Source organism: Phasianus colchicus, chromosome 37 (genome assembly GCF_987193195.1).
Source record: "Phasianus colchicus chromosome 37, bPhaCol1.hap1.1, whole genome shotgun sequence".
Classification (NCBI taxonomy): domain Eukaryota; kingdom Metazoa; phylum Chordata; class Aves; order Galliformes; family Phasianidae; genus Phasianus; species Phasianus colchicus.
Window position 1 is genome coordinate 1,187,192 of NC_143472.1, and position 23,482 is coordinate 1,210,673.

The following is a 23,482-nucleotide window of genomic DNA, read 5'->3' on the forward strand; positions in this document are numbered from 1 at the left end:
GAGACCCCAATGTCCCCATAGAGACTCCAGAGTCCCCACAGGGACCCCATTGTCCCCATAGAGACCCCGAAGTCCCATAGAGACCCCATTGACCCTATAGAGACCCCACTGACCCTATAGAGATCCCAATGCCACATAGAGACCCCAACGACCCATAGAGACCCCAATGTCCCCATAGAGACCCCAATGTCCCATAGAGACCCCAATGTCCCATAGAGACCTCACTGTCCCCATAGAGACCCCAAAGTCCCATAGAGACCCCAATGTCCCCATAGAGACCCCAAAGTCCCCACAGAGACTCCAATGTCCCATAGAGACCCCATTGTCCCCACAGGGACCCCAATGTCCCCATAGAGACCCCAAAGTCCCCACAGGGACCCCACTGTCCCCATAGAGATCCCAAAGTCCCCATAGAAACCCCATTGATCCCATAGAAACCCCAATGACCCATAGAGACCCCAATGTCCCCATAGAGACCCCAAAGTCCCATAGAGACCCCATTGACCCTATAGAGATCCCAATGCTACATAGAGACCCCAACGACCCACAGGGACCCCAGTGTCCCCATAGAGACCCGAATGTCCCATAGAGACCCCATTGTCCCCATAGAGATCCCAAAGTCCCCATAGAAACCCCATTGATCCCATAGAAACCCCAATGACCCATAGAGACCCCAATGTCCCCATAAAGACCCCAAAGTCCCATAGAGACCCCACTGACCCTATAGAGACCCCATTGACCCTATAGAGATCCCAGTGCTACATAGAGACCCCAACAACCCATAGAGACCCCAATGTCCCCATAGAGACCTCAAAGTCCCTACAGAGACCCCATTGATCCCATAGAGACCCCAATGTCCCATAGAGACCCCATTGTCCCCACAGGGACCCCAATGTCCCCATAGAGACCCCAAAGTGTCCCCATAGAGACCCCAAAGTCCCATAGAGACCCCATTGTCCCCATAGAGACCCCAAAGTCCCCACAGAGACCCCAATGTCCCATACAGACCCCATTGTCCCCACAGGGACCCCAATGTCCCCATAGAGACCCCAAAGTCCCCACAGGGACCCCACTGTCCCCATAGAGATCCCAAAGTCCCCATAGAAACCCCATTGATCCCATAGAAACCCCAATGACCCATAGAGACCCCAATGTCCCCATAGAGACCCCAAAGTCCCCACAGAGACCCCAATGTCCCATAGAGACCCCATTGTCCCCACAGGGACCCCAATGTCCCCATAGAGACCCCAAAGTCCCCACAGGGACCCCACTGTCCCCATAGAGATCCCAAAGTCCCCATAGAAACCCCATTGATCCCATAGAAACCCCAATGACCCATAGAGACCCCAATGTCCCCATAGAGACCCCAAAGTCCCCACAGGGACCCCAATGTCCCCATAGAGACCCCAAAGTCCCCACAGGGACCCCATTGTCCCCATGGAGACCCCAATGTCCCATAGAGACCCCATTGTCCCCACAGGGACCCTAATGTCCCCATAGAGACCCCAAAGTCCCCACAGGGACCCCACTGTCCCCATAGAGATCCCAAAGTCCCCATAGAAACCCCATTGATCCCATAGAAACCCCAATGACCCATAGAGACCCCAATGTCCCCATAAAGACCCCAAAGTCCCATAGAGACCCCACTGACCCTATAGAGACCCCATTGACCCTATAGAGATCCCAATGCCACATAGAGACCCCAAAATCCCCATAGAGACCCCAATGTCCCCATAGAGACTCCAGAGTCCCCACAGGGACCCCATTGTCCCCATAGAGACCCCGAAGTCCCATAGAGACCCCATTGACCCTATAGAGACCCCACTGACCCTATAGAGATCCCAATGCCACATAGAGACCCCAACGACCCATAGAGACCCCAATGTCCCCATAGAGACCCCAATGTCCCATAGAGACCCCAATGTCCCATAGAGACCTCACTGTCCCCATAGAGACCCCAAAGTCCCATAGAGACCCCAATGTCCCCATAGAGACCCCAAAGTCCCCACAGAGACTCCAATGTCCCATAGAGACCCCATTGTCCCCACAGGGACCCCAATGTCCCCATAGAGACCCCAAAGTCCCCACAGGGACCCCACTGTCCCCATAGAGACCCCAAAGTCCCCACAGGGACCCCACTGTCCCCATAGAGATCCCAAAGTCCCCATAGAAACCCCATTGATCCCATAGAAACCCCAATGACCCATAGAGACCCCAATGTCCCCATAGAGACCCCAAAGTCCCATAGAGACCCCATTGACCCTATAGAGACCCCATTGACCCTATAGAGATCCCAGTGCTACATAGAGACCCCAAAATCCCCATAGAGACCCCAATGTCCCCATAGAGACCCCAAAGTCCCATAGAGACCCCATTGACCCTATAGAGACCCCATTGACCCTATAGAGATCCCAATGCTACATAGAGACCCCAACGACCCACAGGGACCCCAGTGTCCCCATAGAGACCCGAATGTCCCATAGAGACCCCATTGTCCCCATAGAGATCCCAAAGTCCCCATAGAAACCCCATTGATCCCATAGAAACCCCAATGACCCATAGAGACCCCAATGTCCCCATAAAGACCCCAAAGTCCCATAGAGACCCCACTGACCCTATAGAGACCCCATTGACCCTATAGAGATCCCAGTGCTACATAGAGACCCCAACAACCCATAGAGACCCCAATGTCCCCATAGAGACCTCAAAGTCCCTACAGAGACCCCATTGATCCCATAGAGACCCCAATGTCCCATAGAGACCCCATTGTCCCCACAGGGACCCCAATGTCCCCATAGAGACCCCAAAGTGTCCCCATAGAGACCCCAAAGTCCCATAGAGACCCCATTGTCCCCATAGAGACCCCAAAGTCCCCACAGAGACCCCAATGTCCCATACAGACCCCATTGTCCCCACAGGGACCCCAATGTCCCCATAGAGACCCCAAAGTCCCCACAGGGACCCCACTGTCCCCATAGAGATCCCAAAGTCCCCATAGAAACCCCATTGATCCCATAGAAACCCCAATGACCCATAGAGACCCCAATGTCCCCATAGAGACCCCAAAGTCCCCACAGAGACCCCAATGTCCCATAGAGACCCCATTGTCCCCACAGGGACCCCAATGTCCCCATAGAGACCCCAAAGTCCCCACAGGGACCCCAATGTCCCCATAGAGACCCCATTGTCCCCATAGAGACCCCATTGACCCTATAGAGATCCCAATGCCACATAGAGACCCCAACGACCCATAGAGACCCCAATGTCCCCATAGAGACCCCAAAGTCCCATAGTGACCCCAGTGTCCCCATAAGGACCCCAAAGTCCCATAGAGACCCCAATGTCCCCATAGAGACCCCAAAGTCCCATAGAGACCCCAGTGTCCCCATAGAGACCCCACTGACCCTACAGAGACCCCATTGACCCTATAGAGATCCCAATGCCACATAGAGACCTCAAAATCCCCATAGAGACCCCAAAGTCCCCACAGAGACCCCAAAGTCCCCACAGAAACCCCATTGTCCCCATAGAGACCCCAACAACCCATAGAGACCCCAATGTCCCCATAGAGACCCCAAAGTCCCCACAGGGGCCCCACTGTCCCCATAGAGATCCCAAAGTCCCCATAGAGACCCCACTGTCCCGACAGGGACCCCATTGTCCCCATAAAGACTCCAAAGTCCCCACAGGGACCCCATTGTCCCCATAGAGACCCCAATGTCCCATAGAGACCCCAATGTCCCCACAGGGACCCCAAAGTCCCCATAGAAACTCCAATGTCCCCATTACCCCCCATTTCCCCATTGCCCCCGTTTCCCCCATTGACCCCATTACCCCCATTGACCCCATTCCCCCTTTGACCCCATTGACCCCAATGTCCCCATTGACCCCATTACCCTCATTGACCCCATTCCCCCATTGCCCCCATTCCCCCTTTGACCCCATTGACCCCAATGTCCCCATTGACCACATTGACCCCAATTTCCCCATTGACCCCAATGTCCCCATTGACCCCATTACCCCCATGGACCCAATTGACCCCATTCCCCCCACTGACCCCAATGTCTCCATTTCCCCCATTCCCCCCAATTCCCCCATTGCCCCCACTGACCCCATTAAACCCATTTCCCCCATTAATCCCATTGCCCCCATTTCCCCCAATGACCCCATTGACCCCATTACCCCCAATGACCCCATTACCCCCATGTAACCAATTGACCCCATTGCCCCCATTCCCCCATTGACCCCAATTCCCCCATTACCCCCATTGACCCCATTAGCCCCATTGACCCCAATGACCGCGTTGCCCCCAATGACCCCATTGACCCCAATGTCCCCATTGACCCCATTACCCCTATTGACCCCAATGGCCCCAATGACCCCATTTCCCCCATTGACCCCAATTCCCCCATTGACCCCCATCCCCCCATTGACCCCATTACCCCCATTGACCCCGTTGCCCCCATTGCCCCCAATTCCCCCATTACCCCCACTGACCCCATTACCCCCATTGTCCCCATTGCCCCCATTCACCCTGTTCCCCTTTGACCCCATTGACCCCAATGTCCCCATCCCCCCCATTCACCCCAATGTCCCCATTGACCCCATTCCCAGTTTGACCCCATTCACCCCAATGTCTCCAATGACCCCATTTCCCCCCATTGACCCCAATTCCCCCCATTGACCCCATTACCCCTATTGACCCCATTCCCCCATTGACCCCATTGACCCCAATGACCCCATTTCCCCAATGTCCCCATTGACCCCATTACCCCCATTGACCCCAATGTCCCCATTGACCCCATTACCCCTATTGACCCCATTCCCCCATTGACCCCATTGACCCCAATATCCCCAATGACCCCATTTCCCCCAATGACCCCATCCCCCCCATTGACCCCATTGCCCCCAATTCCCCCATTACCCCCATTGTCCCCATTGACCCCATTCCCCCATTGACCCCATTCCACCTTTGACCCCATTGACCCCATTCCCGCCAATTCCCCCATTATCCCCATTGACCCCATTACCACAATTTCCCCCATTGACCCATTGACCCCATTTCCCCCATTGACCCCATTACCCCCATTGACCCCATTTCCCCCATTGCCCCCATTGACCCCATTCCCCCATTGACCCCATTGACCCCAATGTCCCCATTGACCCCAATGTCCCCATTGACCACATTACCCCCATTGACCCCATAACCCCCCATTGCCCCCATTCCCCCTTTGACCCCATTGACCCCAATATCCCCATTGCCCCCATTCCCCCATTGACCCCATTTCCCCCAATGTCCCCATTGACCCCAATGACCCCATTGTCCCCAATGACCCCATTGTCCCCAGTTCCCCCATTGCTCCCATTGACGACATTACCCCCATTTCCCCCAATGACCCCATTCCCCCTTTGATCCCCCTGACCCCATTGTCCCCACTGACCCCATTGACCCCATTACCCCCATGGACCCAATTGACCCCATTTCCCCCATTGACCCCAACGTCTCCATTGCCCCCATTGACCCCAATGTTCCCATTGACCCCATTACCCCCATAGACCCAATTGACCCCAATTTCCTCCATTGACCCCACTGACCCCATTACCCCCATTGTCCCCATTGCCCCCATTGACCCCAATGTCCCCAATGACCCCATTGCCCCCACTGACCCCATTACCCCCATTGACTCCATTACCCCTATTGACCCCATTCCCCCATTGACCCCATTGACCCCATTGACCCCAATGACCCCATTTCCCCCATTGACCCCATTTCCCCCAATGTCCCCATTGACCCCATTCCCCCATTGACCCCAATGTCCCTATTGACCCCATTCCCCCATTGACCCCATTGACCCCAATATCCCCAATGACCCCATTTCCCCCAATGACCCCATTCCCCCCATTGACCCCATTGCCCCCAATTCCCCCATTACCCCCACTGACCCCATTACCCCCATTGTCCCCATTGACCCCGTTCCCCCATTGACCCCATTCCACCTTTGACCCCATTGACCCCATTCCCGCCAATTCCCCCATTATCCCCATTGACCCCATTACCACAATTTCCCCCATTGACCCATTGACCCCATTCCTCCAATGACCCCAATTCACCCCATTGACCCCCATCCCCCCTCATTGACCCCATTGACCCCAATTCCTCCATTGACCCAATTCCCCCATTGACCCCATTGACCCCAAGGTCCCCAATGACCCCATTACCCCCATTGACCCCATTACCCCTATTAACCCCATTCCCCCATTGACCCCACTGACCCCATTACCCCTATTGACCCCATTACCCCATTCCCCCACTGACCCCATTGACCCCAATATCCCCAATGACCCCATTTCCCCCATTGACCCCAATTCCCCCCATTGACCCCCATCCCCCCATTGACCCCATTACCCCCATTGACCCCAATGTCCCCATTTACCCCATTGACCCCCATCCCCCCATTGACCCCATTACCCCCATGGACCCAATTGACCCCAATTTCCTCCATTGACCCCACTGACCCCATTACCCCCATTGTCCCCATTGCCCCCATTGACCCCAATGTCCCCAATGACCCCATTGCCCCCACTGACCCCATTACCCCCATTGACCCCATTACCCCTATTAACCCCATTGCCCCCATTGACCCCAAAGTCCCCATTGACCCCATAACCCCCATGGACCCAATTGACCCCAATTTCCTCCATTGACCCCACTGACCCCATTACCCCCATTGTCCCCATTGCCCCCATTGCCCCCATTCCCCCAATGACCCCATTTCCCCCATTGCCCCCAATTCCCCCATTGCCTCCATTGACCCCATTTCCCCCATTGCCCCCATTGACCCCATTCCCCCATTGACCCCAATGTCCCCAATGACCCCATTGCCCCCACTGACCCCATTACCCCTATTAACCCCATTCCCCCATTGACCCCATTGACCCCATTACCCCTATTGACCCCAATGTCCCCACTGACCACAATGTCCCCATTGACCCCATTACCCCCATTGACCCCATTACCCCTATTGACCCCATTCCCCCACTGACCCCATTGACCCCAATATCCCCAATGACCCCATTTCCCCCATTCCCCCCATTGACCCCCATCCCCCCATTGACCCCATTGCCCCCAATTCCCCCATTACCCCCACTGACCCCATTACCCCCATTGTCCCCATTGCCCCCATTGACCCCATTCCCCCTTTGACCCCATTGACCCCATTCCCGCCAATTCCCCCATTATCCCCATTGACCCCATTACCACAATTTCCCCCATTGACCCATTGACCCCATTCCCCCACTGACCCCAATTCCCCCCATTGACCCCAATTCCCCCCATTGACCCCATTTCCCCCACTGACCCCAATTCCCCCCCATTGACCCCATTTCCCCCAATTGACCCCAATATCCACAATGACCCCATTTCCCCCACTGACCCCAATTCCCCCCATTTACTCCCATCCCCCCCATTGACCCCATTGCCCCCCATTGCCCCCACTGACCCCATTGACCCCAATATCCACAATGACCCCATTTCCCCCACTGACCCCAATTCCCCCCATTGACCCCAATTCCCCCATTGACCCCCATCCTCCCCATTTCCCCCATTGCCCCCAATTCCCCCATTGCCTCCATTGACCCCATTTCCCCCAATTCCCCCATTGCCCCCATTGACCCCATTCCCCCATTGACCCCATTGACCCCAATGTCCCCATTGACCCCATTTCCCCCATTGACCCCCATCCCCCCATTGACCCCATTACCCCCATTGACCCCATTACCCCCATTGACCCCATTACCACAATTGCCCCCATTGACCACATTGACCCCATTTCCCCCATTGACCCCTTCCCCCCCATTGACCCCATTTCCCCCACTGACCCCAACGTCTCCATTGCCCCCATGACCCCTCTGACCCCACTGACCCCCCCTTGTCCCCCTGTCCCCAACCCCCCGTCCGTCCGTCCGTCCGCAGGAGCTGCGTGTGCCCAGCCTCGCTCCCATCCTGCTCTCCCCTCCCCCCTCGCCTCCTCTTCCGGTTCCTTGCCGTTCCGTCGCTCCCCCACCCCCCGGTCCCGCTCTATCAGTTCCGCCGCCCTCCAGGACCCAACCGGAAGTTGAGGCTGAGAGGGGGACCGGAAGGAACGTTCCGACTGCGGGTACGGGGCGGGGGGGGGGGGGGGGGAGGGGGAAGCGGGGTTACGTGGGGTCATAGGGGTTACGTGGGGTCATAGGGGTTACGTGGGGTTATATGGGATTATGTGGGGTTTTATGGGATTTTAGGGGTTATATGGGATTATGTGGGGTTATATGGGATTATGTGGGGTTCTATGGGGTTGTGTGGGGTTTTATGGGATTATAGGGGTTATATGGGATTATGTGGGGTTATATGGGATTATGTGGGGTTCTATGGGGTTGTGCGGGGTTTTATGGGATTATAGGGGTTATATGGGATTATGTGGGATTATGTGGGGTAATATGGGATTATAGGGTTATACGGGTTATATGGGGTTATATGGGATTATGTGGGGTTATATGGGATTATAGGGGTTATATGGGGTTATGTGGCGTTATGTGGGGTTATGTGGGGTTATATGGGATTATGTGGGGTTTTATGGGATTATGTGGGGTTTTATGGGATTATAGGGGTTATATGGGATTATGTGGCGTTATGTGGGGTTATATGGGGTTATGTGGGGTTTTATGGGATTATAGGGGTTATATGGGATTATGTGGGGTTATGTGGGGTTATATGGGATTATGTGGGGTTTTATGGGGTTGTATGGGTTATATGGGATTATGTGGGGTTTTATGGGATTATGTGGGGTTTTATGGGATTATGTGGGATTATATGGGATTATGTGGGGTTTTATGGGATTTTAGGGGTTATGTGGGATTATATGGGGTTATATGGAATTATGTGGGATTATATAGGGTTATGTGGGGTTATATGGGATTATGTAGGGTTATATGGGGTTATATGGGGTTCTATGGGGGTTATATGGGATTATGTGGGGTTATATGGGATTATAGGGGTTATATGGGGTTATATGGGGTTATATGGGGTTATGTGGCGTTATGTGGGGTTTTATGGGGTTATGTGAGTTATATGGGGTTATGTGGGGTTATATGGGATTATATGGGATCATATGGGATTATGTGGGGTTATATGGGGTTATGTGGGGTTCTATGGGATATATGGGGTTATGTGGGGTTATATAGGGTTAGGTGGGGTTATATGGGATTGTGTGGGGTTATATGGGATTATAGGGGTTATATGGGGTTAGGTGGTGTTATATGGGGTTATATGGGATTATATGGGGTTATGTGAGGTTATATGGGGTTATATGGGGTTATGTGAGGTTATATGGGGTTATATGGGATTATGTGGGGTTATATGGGGTTATGTGGGGTTCTATGGGGATATATGGGATTATATGGGGTTATGTGAGGTTATATGGGGTTTTATGGGATTATGTGGGGTTCTATGGGGTTATGTGAGGTTATGTGGGGTTTTATGGGATTATAGGGGTTATATGGGGTTATGTGGGGTTATATGGGATTTTAGGGGTTATATGGGTTATATGGGGTTCTATGGGATTGTGTGGGGTTATATGGGATTATATGGGATTATGTGGGGTTTTATGGGGTTGTATGGGTTATATGGGATTATATGGGGTTCTATGGGATTATGTGGGTTATATGGGGTTATATGGGGTTTTATGGGGTTATGTGGGGTTATATGGGATTATGTGGGATTCTATGGGGTTATATGGGGTTATGTGGGGTTATATGGGATTATATGGGGTTATGTGGGGTAATATGGGATATATGGGGTTCTATGGGGTTATGTGGGGTTTTATTGGATTATGTGGGGTTATATGGGATTATGTGGGGTTATATGGGATATGTGGGGTTATATGGGATTATGTGGGGTTATATGGGATATATGGGGTTATATGGGGTTCTATGGGTTATAGGGGGTTATATGGGGTTTTTATGGGGTTTTTTTGTTTGTATGGGGTTTGTATGGAGTGTGGGGTTATGTGGGGTTTGTTATGGGGTTATGGGGTGTTATATGGGGTTATGGGGTGTTATATGGGATTATAGGGGTTATATGGGGTTTTATGGGGTTATGTGGGTTTATATGGGATTATGTGGGGTTCTATGGGGTTCTATGGGGTTCTATGGGGTTATGTGGGGTTATATGGGGTTATAGGGGTTATATGGGGTTATGTGGGGTTATATGGGATTATAGGGGTTATATGGGGTAATATGGGATTTTAGGGGTTATATGGGTTATATGGGATTATGTGGGGTTATATAGGGTTATGTGGGGTTATGTGGGATTATATGGGGTTATATGGGTTATAGGGGGTTATATGGGGTTTATATGGGGTTGTGGGGTTTGTATGGGGTTTGTTTTGGCTTATTGGGTTACTTTGGGGTTTGTATGGGGTTTTTATGGGGTTTTTTTGTTTGTGTGGGGTTTGTATGGAGTGTGGGGTTATGTGGGCTTTGTTATGGGGTTATGGGGTGTTATATGGGGTTATGGGGTGTTATATGGGATTGTGGGATTTATATAGTGGTACGAGGAGCTTATATGGGGTTCTATGGGGTTATGGCTGGTTATATGGGGTTTGTATGGGATTGTGGGTTTTGTGTGTGCTTATGGGGGTTTATGGGGTTGGTATGGGGTTTTGAGGGTTATGGGGGTTTATATGGGGTTATGGGAGGTTATGGGGTCCTATAGGGGGGGTTCTGGGGTTCGATGTGGGGTTATGGGGTTCTATGGGGTATTATGGGGTTCAATGGGGGGTTATGGCGTTTTATGGGGTTCTATGGGGTTTTATGGGGTTCCATGGGGGTTATGGGGTTTTATGGGGGTTCTATGGGGTTCTATGGGGTATTATGGGGTTCTATGGGGGGTTATGGGGTTTTATGGGGGTTCTATGGGGTTCTATGGGGTATTATGGGGTACTATGGGGGGTTATGGGGTTTTATGGGGTTCTATGGGGTTTTATGGGGTTCTATGGGGGGTTATGGGGTTCTATAGGGGGGTTATGGGTTTTATAAGCGGTTTATGGGGTTTTGTAGGGGGTTATGAGGTTTTATAGGGGTTATGGGGTCTTATGGGGGGTTACGGGGTTCTATGGGTGGTTATAGGGTTCTATTGGAGGTTATGGGGTTCTATGGGGGTTATGGGGTTTTATGGGGGTTCTATGGGGGGGTTTTGGGGTTTTATGGGGGTTATGGGGTTCTATGGGAGTTATGGGGTTCTATGTGGGTTATGGAGGTTTATGAGGGTTATGGGGTTCTATGGGGGTTATGGGGTTTTATAGGGGGTTATGGGGTTCTATGTGTGTTATGGGGTTCTATGTGGGTTATGGGGTTCTATAGGGGGGCTATGGGTTTTATAGGGGATTTATGGGGTTCTGAAGGAGGTTATAGGGTTCTACGGGGGTTTATGGGGTTCTGTAGGGGGTTATAGGGTTCTATGGGGGTTATGGGGTTTTATAGGGGAGTTATGGGTTTTATAGGGGGTTTATGGGGTTCTATGTGGGTTATGGGGTTCTATGTGGGTTATGGGGTTCTATGGGGGTTTATGGGGTTTTATTGGGGGTTATGGGGTTATGTGGGGGTTATAGGGTTCTATGGGAGATTATGGGGTTTTTGGGGGGGGTTATGCGGTTTTATGGGGGGGTTATGGGTTTCTATGGGGGTTATGGGATTTTATACGGGTTATGGGGTTTTATGGTGTGTTATAGGGTTTTATGGGGTTATGGGGTTTATGGGGGGTTATGGGGTTTTATGGGGGGGGTTATGGGGTTCTATTGGGGGTTATGGCCTTCTATGGGAGTTATGGGGTTTTATGGGGGGGTTATAGGGTTCTATTGGAGTTTATGGAGTTCTAAGGGGGTTATGGGGTTTTATGGGGGGGTTATGGGGTTCTATAAGGGTTTATGGAGTTCTATGGGGGTTTTATGGGGTTTTTTGGAGGTTATGGCCTTCTATGGGAGTTATGGGGTTTTATTGGGCGTTATGGGGTTCTATGGGGGTTATGGGGTTCTATGGGAGTTATGGGGTTCTATCGGGGTTATGGGGTTCTATTGGGGGTGATGGGGTTCTATGGGGGGTTATGGGGTTATGTGGGGGTTATAGGGTTCAATGGAAGATTATGGGTTTTTTTGGGGGGTTTATAGGGTTTTATGGGGTGTTATAGGGTTCTATGGGGGTTATGGGGTTTATGGGGGGTTATGGGGTTCTATGGGGGTTTTATGGGGGTTATGGCCTTCTATGAGAGTTATGGGGTTTTATGGGGGGGTTATAGGGTTTTATGGGGGTTATGGGGTTCTATGGGGGTTTATGGGGTTCTATGGGGGTTTTATGGGTTTTATGGGGGTTATGGCCTTCTATGGGAGTTATGGGGTTTTATGGGGGGGTTATGGGGTTTTATTGGGTGTTATAGGGTTCTATCGGGGTTATGGGGTTCTATGGGGCGGTTATAGGGTTTTTTTGGGGGGTTATGGGGTTCCATGGAGGTTCTGGGGTTCTATGGGGGTTATGGGGTTTTATGGGGGTTATGGCCTTCTATGGGAGTTATGGGGTTTTATGGGGGGTTATGGGGTTCTATGGGAGTTATGGGGTTTTATGGGGGGGTTATGGGGTTCTATGGGGGTTTTGCGGTTTTATAGAGGGTTATGGGGTTTTATTGGGGGTTATGGGGTTCTATTGGGGGTTATGGGGTTCTATGGGGGGTTATGGGGTTTTATGTGTGTTATGGGGATTTATAGGTTGGTTATGGGATTCTATGGGGGGTTATGAGGTTCTATGGGGAGTTATGGGGTTCTGTGGGGGTTATGGGGTTTTATAGGGGTTATGGGGTTTTATGGGAGATTAAGGGGTTTTATGGGGAGTTATGGGGTTCTATCGGGGTTATGGGGTTTTATGGGGAGTTATGGGGTTCTATCGGGGGTTATGGGGTTCTATGGGGAGTTATGGGGTTTTATGGAGGTTGTGGGCTTCTATGGGGGTTATGAGGTTCTATCGGGGTTATGGGGTTCTATTGGGGGTTATGGGGTTCTATCGAGGTTATGGGGTTCTATGGGGCGGTTATAGGGTTTTCTTGGGGGTTAGGGGTTCCATGGTGGTTCTGGGGTTCTATGGGGGTTATGGGGTTTTATGGGGGTTATGGCCTTCTATGGGAGTTATGGGGTTTTATGGGGGGGTTATGGGGTTCTATGGGAGTTATGGGGTTTTATGGGGGGTTATGGGGTTCTATGGGGGTTTTGCGGTTTTATAGAGGGTTATGGGGTTTTATTGGGGGTTATGGGGTTCTATTGGGGGTTATGGGGTTCAATGGGGGGTTATGGGGTTTTATGTGTGTTATGGGGATTTATAGGTTGGTTATGGGATTCTATGGGGGGTTTTGAGGTTCTATGGGGAGTTATGGGGTTCTGTGGGGGTTATGGGGTTTTATAGGGGTTATGGGGTTTTATGGGAGATTATGGGGTTTTATGGGGAGTTATGGGGTTCTATCGGGGTTATGGGGTTTTATGGGGAGTTATGGGGTTCTATCGGGGGTTATGGGGTTTTATGGGGAGTTATGGGGTTCTATCGGGGGTTATGGGGTTCTATTGGAGGTTATGGGGTTCTATCGGGGGTTATGGGGTTCTATTGGAGGTTATGGGGTTCTATGGGGAGTTATGGGGTTTTATGGGGGTTGTGGGCTTCTATGGGGGTTATGGGGTTCTATCGGGGTTATGGGGTTCTATTGGGGGTGATGGGGTTCTATGGGGGGTTATGGGGTTATGTGGGGGTTATAGGGTTCAATGGAAGATTATGGGTTTTTTTGGGGGGTTATGCGGTTTTATGGGGGGGTTATGGGTTTCTATGGGGGTTATGGGATTTTATATGGGTTATGGGGTTTTATGGGGTGTTATAGGGTTCTATGGGGTTTATGGGGTTCTATTGGGGGTTATGGGGTTTTATGGGGGGGTTATGGGGTTCTATTGGGGGTTATGGCCTTCTATGGGAGTTATGGGGTTTTATGGAAGGGTTATAGGGTTCTATTGGAGTTTATGGGGTTCTAAGGGGGTTATGGGGTTTTATGGGGGGGTTATAGGGTTCTATTGGAGTTTATGGGGTTCTAAGGGGGTTATGGGGTTTTATGGGGGGGGTTATGGGGTTCTATAAGGGTTTATGGGGTTCTATGGGGGTTATGGGGTTTTATGGGGGGGTTATGGGGTTCTATGGAAGTTATGGGGTTTTATGGAAGTTATGGGGTTCTATTGGGGGTTATGGGGTTCTATGGGGGTTTATGGGGTTCTATGGGGGTTATGGGGTTTTATGGGGGTTATGGCCTTCTATGGGAGTTATGGGGTTTTATGGGGGGGGTTATGGGGTTCTATGGGGGTTTATGGAGTTCTATAAGGGTTTATGGGGTTCTATGGGGGTTATGGGGTTTTATGGGGGTTATGGGGTTCTATGGGGGGGTTATGGGGTTCTATCGGGTTTATGGGGTTCTATGGGGGGGTTATAGGGTTTTCTTGGGGGTTAAGGGGTTCCATGGCGGTTCTACGGTCCTATAGGGGGTCTTATGGGGTTCTATGGGGGTTTTATGGGGTTCTATGCGGGTTTATGGGCGCCAGCCGGGTCCCAATGGGAAAAGCTCGGGTCGGCTCGATGGGCGTGGCCTCCCTCCTTAAGCCCGCCCCCCACTCAGGATCTGTCCAATGAGAGCGCGCTGCTGGAGCTGCGCCGCCCAATGGCGGGCCCGCGGGAGGTGGAGCTGGAGGTGGAGCTGCTTCCGGGGGCGGGGCCTCTTCCGGCCACGCCCACCGCCACGCCCACCGCCCGGCCAATGGCGGTGCTGCGGCTGAAGCTGCTGGTGGGGCGGTGGCCGTTCTAGGTGAGCGCTGCCCCACTGCGCCCCATAGCGCCCCATAGCGCCCCATAGAGACCCATAGCGCCCCATAGAGACCCACAGGAACCCATAGAGACCCATAGAGACACATAGTGCCCCATAGGGACCCATAGAGACCCATAGCACCCCATAGAGACCCATAGAGATCCATAGCGACCCATAGAGACCCATAGCGACCCATAGCGGCCCATAGCGACCCATAGCGCCCCATAGCAACCCACAGTGCCCCATTGCACCCCATAGCGCCCCATAGCGACCCATAGAGACCCATAGTGACCCATAGAAACCCATAGCGACCTACAGTCCCCCATTGCGACCCATAGCGCCCCATAGCGACCCACAGCACCCCATAGCGACCCATAGAGACCCATAGCGACTCATAGAGACCCATAGCAACCCACAGTGCCCCATAGAGACCCAGACCCATAGAAACCCATAGCGCCCCATAGCGACCCACAGAGCCCCATAGCGACCCATAGAGACCCATAGCGACCCATAGCAACCCATAGAGACCCATAGTGCCCCATAGCGCCCCATAGCGCCCCATAGCGACCCACAGTCCCCCATAGTGACCCATAGAGACCCATAGCGACCCATAGAGTCCCATAGCGACCCACAGTGCCCCAAAGCGCCCCATAGCGACCCATAGCGACCCACAGTCCCCCATAGTGACCCATAGAGACCCATAGAGACCCATAGCGACCCATAGAGCCCCATAGCGACCCACAGTGCCCCAAAGCGCCCCATAGCGACCCATAGCGACCCACAGTGCCCCATAGAGCCCCATAGTGACCCATAGCGACCCACAGTCCCCCATAGTGACCCATAGAGACCCATAGCGACCCATAGAGACCCATAGAGCCCCATAGCGACCCACAGTGCCCCATAGCGCCCCATAGCGACCCACAACCCCCCCGCCCCATAACACCCCCCCCATAACCGCCATGTTTTTTTCCCAGGTTCCCCCGCGGCCGCAGGCAGAGCTGGGCTCCCATTCACCCCCCCCCCCCCCACAACCCCCCCCCACGACCCCCCCCCGCCCCCAAAATTCGGTCCCCCCCCCCCCAAAATTCGCGTCCCCTCCCCCCCCCAAAATGGGGTCACCCCCCCCCCCCAAAAACCGCTGTGTTCCCCCCCCAAAAAAGGGGTGCCCCCCCCAAATTTGGGTGTTTCCCCCCCAAATGCCCCCCCCCCCCCAAATTGCGGTGTCCCCCCCCCCGAAATTTCCCCCCCCAGCCCACATTGGTTGTGTCCCCCCCCCCAAAAAATGCGCCCCCCCCCAAAATTGGGTGTCTGCCCCAAAAATTGCCCCCCCCGCCCCCCAAATTGGGTGACCCCCCCCAATGCCCCCCCCAACAAAATTTTATCCCCCCCCCCTCCAAAATTGGGTGCTGCCACCCCCCCAAACGCCCCCCTCAAATTTGGTGCCCCCCCCAAAATTGCGTGTCCCCCCCCCCTCCCAAATTTGGGTGTCCCCCCCCCCTCCCCCCGACGGCTTCACCCCCCCCAAAATGTTGCCCCCCCCCCCAAATGCCCCCCCCCCAAATTGTGTGTCACCCCCCCCCAGATTGGGTGCTCCCCCCCCAAACGGCCCCCCCAAATTTGGTGCCCCCCCTCCAACCAAAACTGGGTGCTCCCCCCCCCCAAATGCCCCCCCCAAAATTGGGTGTCCCCATCTGACCCCCCCCCCAAATTTTGTGCCCCCCCAAAATGCCCCCCCCCCCAAATTGCGTGTCACCTCCCCCCCCAAAATTGAGTGCTCCCCCCAAATGCCCCCCCCCCCAAAATTGGGTGCTCCCCCCCCCAAAATTGTGTGTCGCCCCCCCCTCAAATGCCCGCCCCCCCCAAAATTGGGTGTCCCCAACTGCCCCCCCCCCCAAATTCGGTGCCCCCCCCAAAATGCCCCCCCAAATTGTGTGTCACCCCCCCCCAAATTTGGGTGTCCCCTCCCTCAAATGTCCTCCCCCCCCAAAATTGGGTGCCCCCCCCAAATGCCCCACCCAAAATTGCGTTACCCCCCCCCAAAAATTGGGTGCTCCCCCCCCCAAAATGCCCCCCCCAAATTGTGTCACCCCCCCCAAAATTGGGTGCCCCCCCCCCAAATGCCCCCCCCCAAATTGGGTGTCCCCCCCTCTCCAACTGCCCCCCCCCCCAAATTTGTTCCCCCCCCAAATGCCCCCCCCAAATTGTGTGTCGCCCCCCCCCCAAATTTGGGTGCCCCCCAAAATGCCCCCCCCCCAAATTGCGTGTCACCCCCCCCAAAATTGGGTGCTCTCCCCCCCAAAATGCCCCCCCCAAAATGCCCCCCCCCAATTTGGGTGCTCCCCCCCCCCAAATATCCTCCCCAAATTTGGTGCCCCCCCCCAAAATTGGGTGCCCCCCCAAATGCCCCCCCGGCAGAATTGGGTGTCACCCCCCCCCAAAATTGGGTGCTCCCCCACCCCCAAGTGCCCCCCCCAAAATTGGGTGTCCCCCCCTCTCCAACTGCCCCCCCCCCCAAATTTGTTCCCCCCCCAAATGCCCCCCCCAAAATTGCGTGTCATCCCCCCCAAAATTGGGTGCTCCCCCCCCCAAATGCCCCCCCCGCAGAATTGGGTGTCACCCCCCCCAAAATTGTGTGCTCCCCCCCCCCAAATGCCGCCTCCAAATTTCGTGCCCCCCCCCCCAAAATGCCCCCCCCAAATTGCGTGTCACCCCCCCCAGAATTGGGTGCCCCCCCCCCAACTGCCCCCTCCAAATTTGGGTGTCGCCCCCCAAATGCCCCCCCCCCCAAAATTGGGTGTCACCCCCCCCCCAAATTTGGTGCCCCCCCCAACCAAAATTGGGTGTCCCCCCCCCTCCATCCGCCTCCCCCCCCCCAAAATTGGGTGCTCCCCCCCCCAAATGCCCCTCCCGACAGCTTCACCCCCCCCCCCAAAATTGAGGCCCCCCCCCTCCCTTCCCCCCCCAAAAAAAATCGACCCCCCCCCAATTTGTGGTCTGCCCCCCCCCCCAAAAAAATAAACCCCGGCTCCGTTCTGAGGATTCAAAGGCCTTTATTGGGGGGGGGGGGCGAGGGGGGGGGGGCACAAAGTTTGACCCCCATCGATGGGGGGGGGGCAAATTAAGGGGGGGGGGTCTCCAATTTGAGCCCCCCCCCACAATTAATGAGGTGGGGGATTAATTAATTGGGTTTTGGGGGGGAGGGGGTCTCCAATTTGAGCCCCCCCCCAATTATAGAGGTGGGGGATTAATTAATTGCGTGGGTTTTTTTTTTTGGGGGGGCAAATTAAGGGGGGGCCAAATTACGGGGGAGGAGCAAATTAAGGGGGGGGTCTCCAATTTGAGCCCCCCCCCCAATTAATGAGGTGGGGGATCAATTAATTGTGTGGTTTTTTTTTGGGGGGGGGGGGGGCAAATTAAGGGGGGGTCTCTAATTTGGGCCCCCCCCCCCAATTAATGAGGTGGGGGATTAATTAATTGGGTTTTGGGGGGGGGGGGTCTCCAATTTGGGCCCCCCCCCAATTAATGAGGTGGGGGATTAATTAATTGGGTTTTTTTTTTTCGGGGGGGGGGGGGTTGCAAATTAAGGGGGGATCTCCAATTTGTGCCACCCCCCCCAAGTAATGAGGTGGGGGATTAATTAATTGGGTTTTTGGGGGAGGGGGGGGCAAATTAAGGGGGGGGGAAGTCCTAATTGATGAGGGAGTCCTAATTAATGGGGGGGGTCCAATTAAGGGGGTCCCAACAGCGGGGGGGGGGGGGGGGATCCCAGATTGGGGGGGGGCGCCCCTGTTTTATTGAGTTCTTTTTTTGGGGGGGGGGGGGCAGAAGAAGGATTGGGGGGGGTTCCAGATAATTAATGGGGGGGGGCTTCCAATAATTAATGGGGGGGGTCCCAATAATTAAGGGGGGGGTCCCAACATCGAGAAAAAAGGGGGGGGGGGATCGCAGATGGGGGGGGGCCCTGTTTTATTGACTTATTTATTTGGGGGGGGGGGGGCAGAAGAAGGAGTGGGGGGGGGTCCCGATAATTAAGGGGGGGGGGCTTCCAATAATTAATGGGGGGGGGGTCGCAATTATTAAGGGGGGGGGTCGCAACATCCGGGAGAAAAGGGGGGGGGGGGGGGGGGATCCCAGATTGGGGGGGGCGCCCCTGTTTTATTGAGTTCTTTTTTTGGGGGGGGGGCAGAAGAAGGATTGGGGGGGGGGTCCCGATAATTAATGGGGGGGGGGGTTTCACAATAATTAATGGGGGGCTCCCAATTATTAAGGGGGGGGGTCGCAACATCCGGGAGAAAAGGGGGGGGGGGGGGGATCCCAGATGGGGGGGGCGCCCCTGTTTTATTGAGTTCTTTTTTTGGGGGGGGGCAGAAGAAGGAGTGGGGGGGGGTCCCGATAATTAAGGGGGGGGGGCTCCCAATAATTAATGGGGGGGGGGGTCGCAATTATTAAGGGGGGGGTCGCAACATCCGGGAGAAAAGGGGGGGGGGGGATCGCAGATGGGGGGGGCGCCCCTGTTTTATTGACTTTTTTTGGGGGGGGGGGGGGGGGCTGAAGAAGGATTGAGGGGGGGTCCCGATAATTAATGGGGGGGGGATCCCAATTATTAAGGGCGGGGGGTCGCAATTATTAAGGGGGGGGGGTCGCAACATCCGGGAGAAAAGGGGGGGGGGAATCCCAGATTGGGGGGGGGCGCCCCTGTTTTATTGACTTTTTTTGGGGGGGGGGGGGCAGAAGAAGGATTGGGGGGGGGGGTCCGATAATTAATGGGGGGGGGGCTCCCAATTATTAAGGGCGGGGGGTCGCAATTATTAAGGGGGGGGGTCCCAACACCCGGAAGGATGGGGGGGGGGATCCCACACGGATGGAAGAACCGCTGTTTTTTTTTTTTTGGGGGGGGGGGGGGGGCTCCCAATAATTAATGGAGGGGGGGGGGGTCCCAACACCCTGTAGAAATGGGGGGGGGGGGTCCCACACGGATGGGAGCTCCCCCGTTTTATTGACTTTGATATTTTTATTTGGGGGGGGGGCAGAAGATGAAAGGGGGGGGGAAGGGGGGGGGGGGGGTCATTCAGCGCCCGGGTCTCAGCGGTTCAGCACCCAGGGGGGGCGGTGGGGACAAATCCCCCCCCCCGAGGCGACCGAGCAGCAGCAGCAGCCCCAGCAACGGCAGCGCCAGCAGCAGCAGCGCCAGGGGGGGGGCGCGGGGGCGGCACCTGCGGAGAGGAAGGGGGGGGGAGGGGGGGGGGGGCGCGGTGAGTGCCGGGAATGGTGTTGAGAATCGCCCCCCCCCCACCCCCTTTCGAAAAGCCCCCGCCCCCTCCTCCCCCCCCCCCCCCAGAGGTACGGTGCTGTGATGGGAATCCGTTGTGATCAATGGGCTCCAATTTTATCAATGGGCTCCAATTTTATCAATGGGCTCCAATTTTATCAATGAACCCCAATGTTATCAATGGGCCTCAATTCTATCAATGGGCCCCAATGTTATCAATGAACCCCAATGTTATCAATTGGCCCCAATTTTATCAATGGACCCCAATCTTATAAATGGACCCCAATCTTATCAATGGGCTCCAATCGTCTCAATGAACCCCAATCTGATCAATGGACCCCAATCTTATCAATGAACCCCAATGTTATCAATGGGCCCCAATTTTATCAATGGGCTCCAATTTTATCAAGGGGCTCCAATCTTAACAATGGACCCCAATCTTATCAATGGGCCCTAAATTTATCAATGGATCCCAATTTTATCAATGGATCCCAATTTTATCAGTGGGCTCCAATTTTATCAATGGACCCCAATCTTATCAATGAACCCCAATGTTATCAATTGACCCCAATGTTATCAATTGGCCCCAATTTTATCAATGGGCTCCAATTTTATCAATGGGCCCCAATCTGATCAATGAACCCCAATGTTATCAATTGGCCCCAATTTTATCAATGGGCTCCAATCTTATCGATGGACCCCAATCTTATCAATGGACCCCAATCTTATCGATGGGCCCTAAATCTATTGATGGACCCCAACCTTATCAATGGGCTCCAATGTTATCAATGGACCCCAATCTTATCAATGGACCCCAATTAAATCAATGGGCCTCAATCTTATCAATGCACCCCAATGTTATCAATGGGCCCCAATTTTATCAATGGGCTCCAATTTTATCAATGGGCTCCAATCTTATCAATGGGCTCCAATCTTATCAATGAACCCCAATGTTATCAATTGGCCCCAATCTTATCAATGGGCTCCAATTTTATCGATGGACCCCAATCTGATCAATGAACCCCAATGTTATCAATTGGCCCCAATTTTATCAATGGGCTTCAATTTTATCAATGGGCTCCAATCTTATCGATGGACCCCAATCTTATCAATGGGCCTCAATCTTATCAATGGACCCCAATCTTATCGATGGGCCCTAAATCTATTGATGGACCCCAACCTTATCAATGGGCTCCAATGTTATCAATGGACCCCAATCTTATCGATGGACCCCAATTTAATCAATGGGCCTCAATCTTATCAATGCACCCCAATGTTATCAATGGGCCCCAATTTTATCAATGGGCTCCAATTTTATCAAGGGGCTCCAATCTTAACAATGGACCCCAATCTTATCAATGGGCCCTAAATTTATCGATGGATCCCAATTTTATCAATGGATCCCAATTTTATCAGTGGGCTCCAATTTTATCAATGGACCCCAATCTTATAAATGGACCCCAATCTGATCAACGGATCCCAATTTTATCAATGGACCCCAATCTTATCAATGAACCCCAATGTTATCAATTGACCCCAATTTTATCAATGGGCCCCAATCTTATCAATGGGCTCCAATTTTATCAGTGGATCCCAATCTTAACAATGAACCCCAATGTTATCAATTGGCCCCAATTTTATCAATAGACCCCAATCTTATCAATGGGCTCCAATTTTATCGATGGACCCCAATCTGATCAATGGATCCCAATCTTATCAATGGATCCCAATCTGATCAATGGACCCCAATCTGATCGATTGGCTCCAATTTTATCAATGAACCCCAATCTTATCAATGAGCTCCAATTTTATCAATGGACCCCAATCTGATCAATGGACCCCAACCTTATCAATGAGCTCCAATCTTATCAATAAACTCCAATCTTATCAATAGGCTCCAATTTTATCAAAGGACCCAAATCTTATCAATGAACCCCAATTTTATCAATGAACCCCAATCTTATCAATGGCCTCCAATCTTATTGATGGACCCCAATTTTATCAATGGGCTCCAATTTTATCAATGGACCCCAATCTGATCAATGGGCCCCATTCATCTCAATGAACCCCATTCACCCCCACGTCCCCCCCAGCCCCGCATCTGCCCCACATCTCCCCCAGCCCCACATCTCCCACAGCCCCACATCCACCCCACATCTCTCCCAGCCCCACATCTGCCCCACATTTCCCCCAGCCCCACAACTCCCACAGCCCCACATCTGCCCCACACCCCCCCCAGCCCCACATAATCCCACAGCCCCACACCCCCCCTAGCCCCACATCTGCTCCAGTCCCACAATCCCCCCCAGCCCCACATCTCCCACAGCCCCACATCTGCCCCACATTTCCCCCAGCCCCACACCTCCCCCCAGCCCCACATCTGCCCCACACCTCCCCCCACACCCCTCCCCAGCCCCACATCTCTCCCAGCCCCACACCTGCCCCCCCAGCCCCATCAGCCCCACATTTCCCCCAGCCCTACACGTCCTCCCCACACCCCCCCAGCCCCACATCTGCCCCACATCTCTCCCAGCCCCACATCTGCCCCACACCCCCCCAGCCCCACACCCGCCCCACATAATCCCACAGCCCCACATCCCTCCAAGCCCCACATCTGCCCCACACCTGCCCCACATCTCCCCCAGCCCCACATCCCCCCCAGCCCCACACCCCCCAGCCCCACATCTGCCCCACACCTCCCCAGCCCCACACCCGCCCCACATAATCCCACAGCCCCACATGCCTCCAAGCCCCACATCTGCCCCACACCTGCCCCACATCTCCCCCAGCCCCACATCTTCCCCAGCCCCACACGTCCTCCCCACACCCCCCGCCCAGCCCCACATCTGCCCCACACCATCCAGCCCCACACCTGCCCCACATCTGCCCCACAACCCCCCCCCGCCCACCGTAGGCCCCACACCTGCCCCACATCTGCCCCACAACTTCTCCCCGCCCACCGTAGGCCCCACATCTGCCCCACATCTGCCCCACATCTGCCCCACAACCCCCCCCGCCCACCATAGGCCCCACACCTGCCCCACACCTACCCCACATCTGCCCCACAACCGCCCCCCCGCCCACCGTAGGCCCCACATCTGCCCCACATCTGCCCCACAACCCCCCCCGCCCACCGACGGCCCCACATCTCCCAACATCTGCCCCACATCTGCCCCACAACCACCCCCCCACCCACCGTAGGCCCCACACCTGCCCCACATCTGCCCCACAACCGCCCCCCCCGCCCACCGTAGGCCCCACACCTGCCCCACATCTTCCCATCTGCCCCACAACCCCCCCTGCCC

General features: G+C 54.2%; 2 protein-coding genes across 6 annotated transcripts in view; one reads left to right on the forward strand and one right to left on the reverse strand.

Moving 5' to 3' along the window:
- The window catches only part of LOC149913452 (EGF-containing fibulin-like extracellular matrix protein 2), a 58,732-nt gene extending 42,789 nt beyond the window's left edge, over positions 1-15,943 (forward strand). For 2 of the 3 annotated variants that reach the window (XM_090129633.1, XM_090129632.1), the window contains exons 10-12: positions 7,973-8,156; positions 14,723-14,908; positions 15,883-15,943. In XM_090129633.1, coding sequence (XP_089985759.1) covers positions 7,973-8,156; positions 14,723-14,908 — 370 coding nt within the window. In that variant the 3' untranslated portion in view covers positions 15,883-15,943. Of the gene's footprint in view, positions 1-7,972; positions 8,157-14,722; positions 14,909-15,882 lie in introns of those variants that run through there. The other variant, XM_090129634.1, reaches the window with a different exon arrangement.
- A 4,021-nt stretch (positions 15,944-19,964) lies between these two features.
- The window catches only part of ZFPL1 (zinc finger protein like 1), a 44,686-nt gene continuing 41,168 nt past the window's right edge, over positions 19,965-23,482 (reverse strand). For all 3 annotated transcript variants that reach the window (XM_090129614.1, XM_090129612.1, XM_090129613.1), the window contains one exon: positions 19,965-20,121. In XM_090129614.1, the coding sequence (XP_089985740.1) occupies positions 19,977-20,121 (145 nt within the window). In that variant the 3' untranslated portion in view covers positions 19,965-19,976. The remainder of the gene's footprint in view (positions 20,122-23,482) is intronic.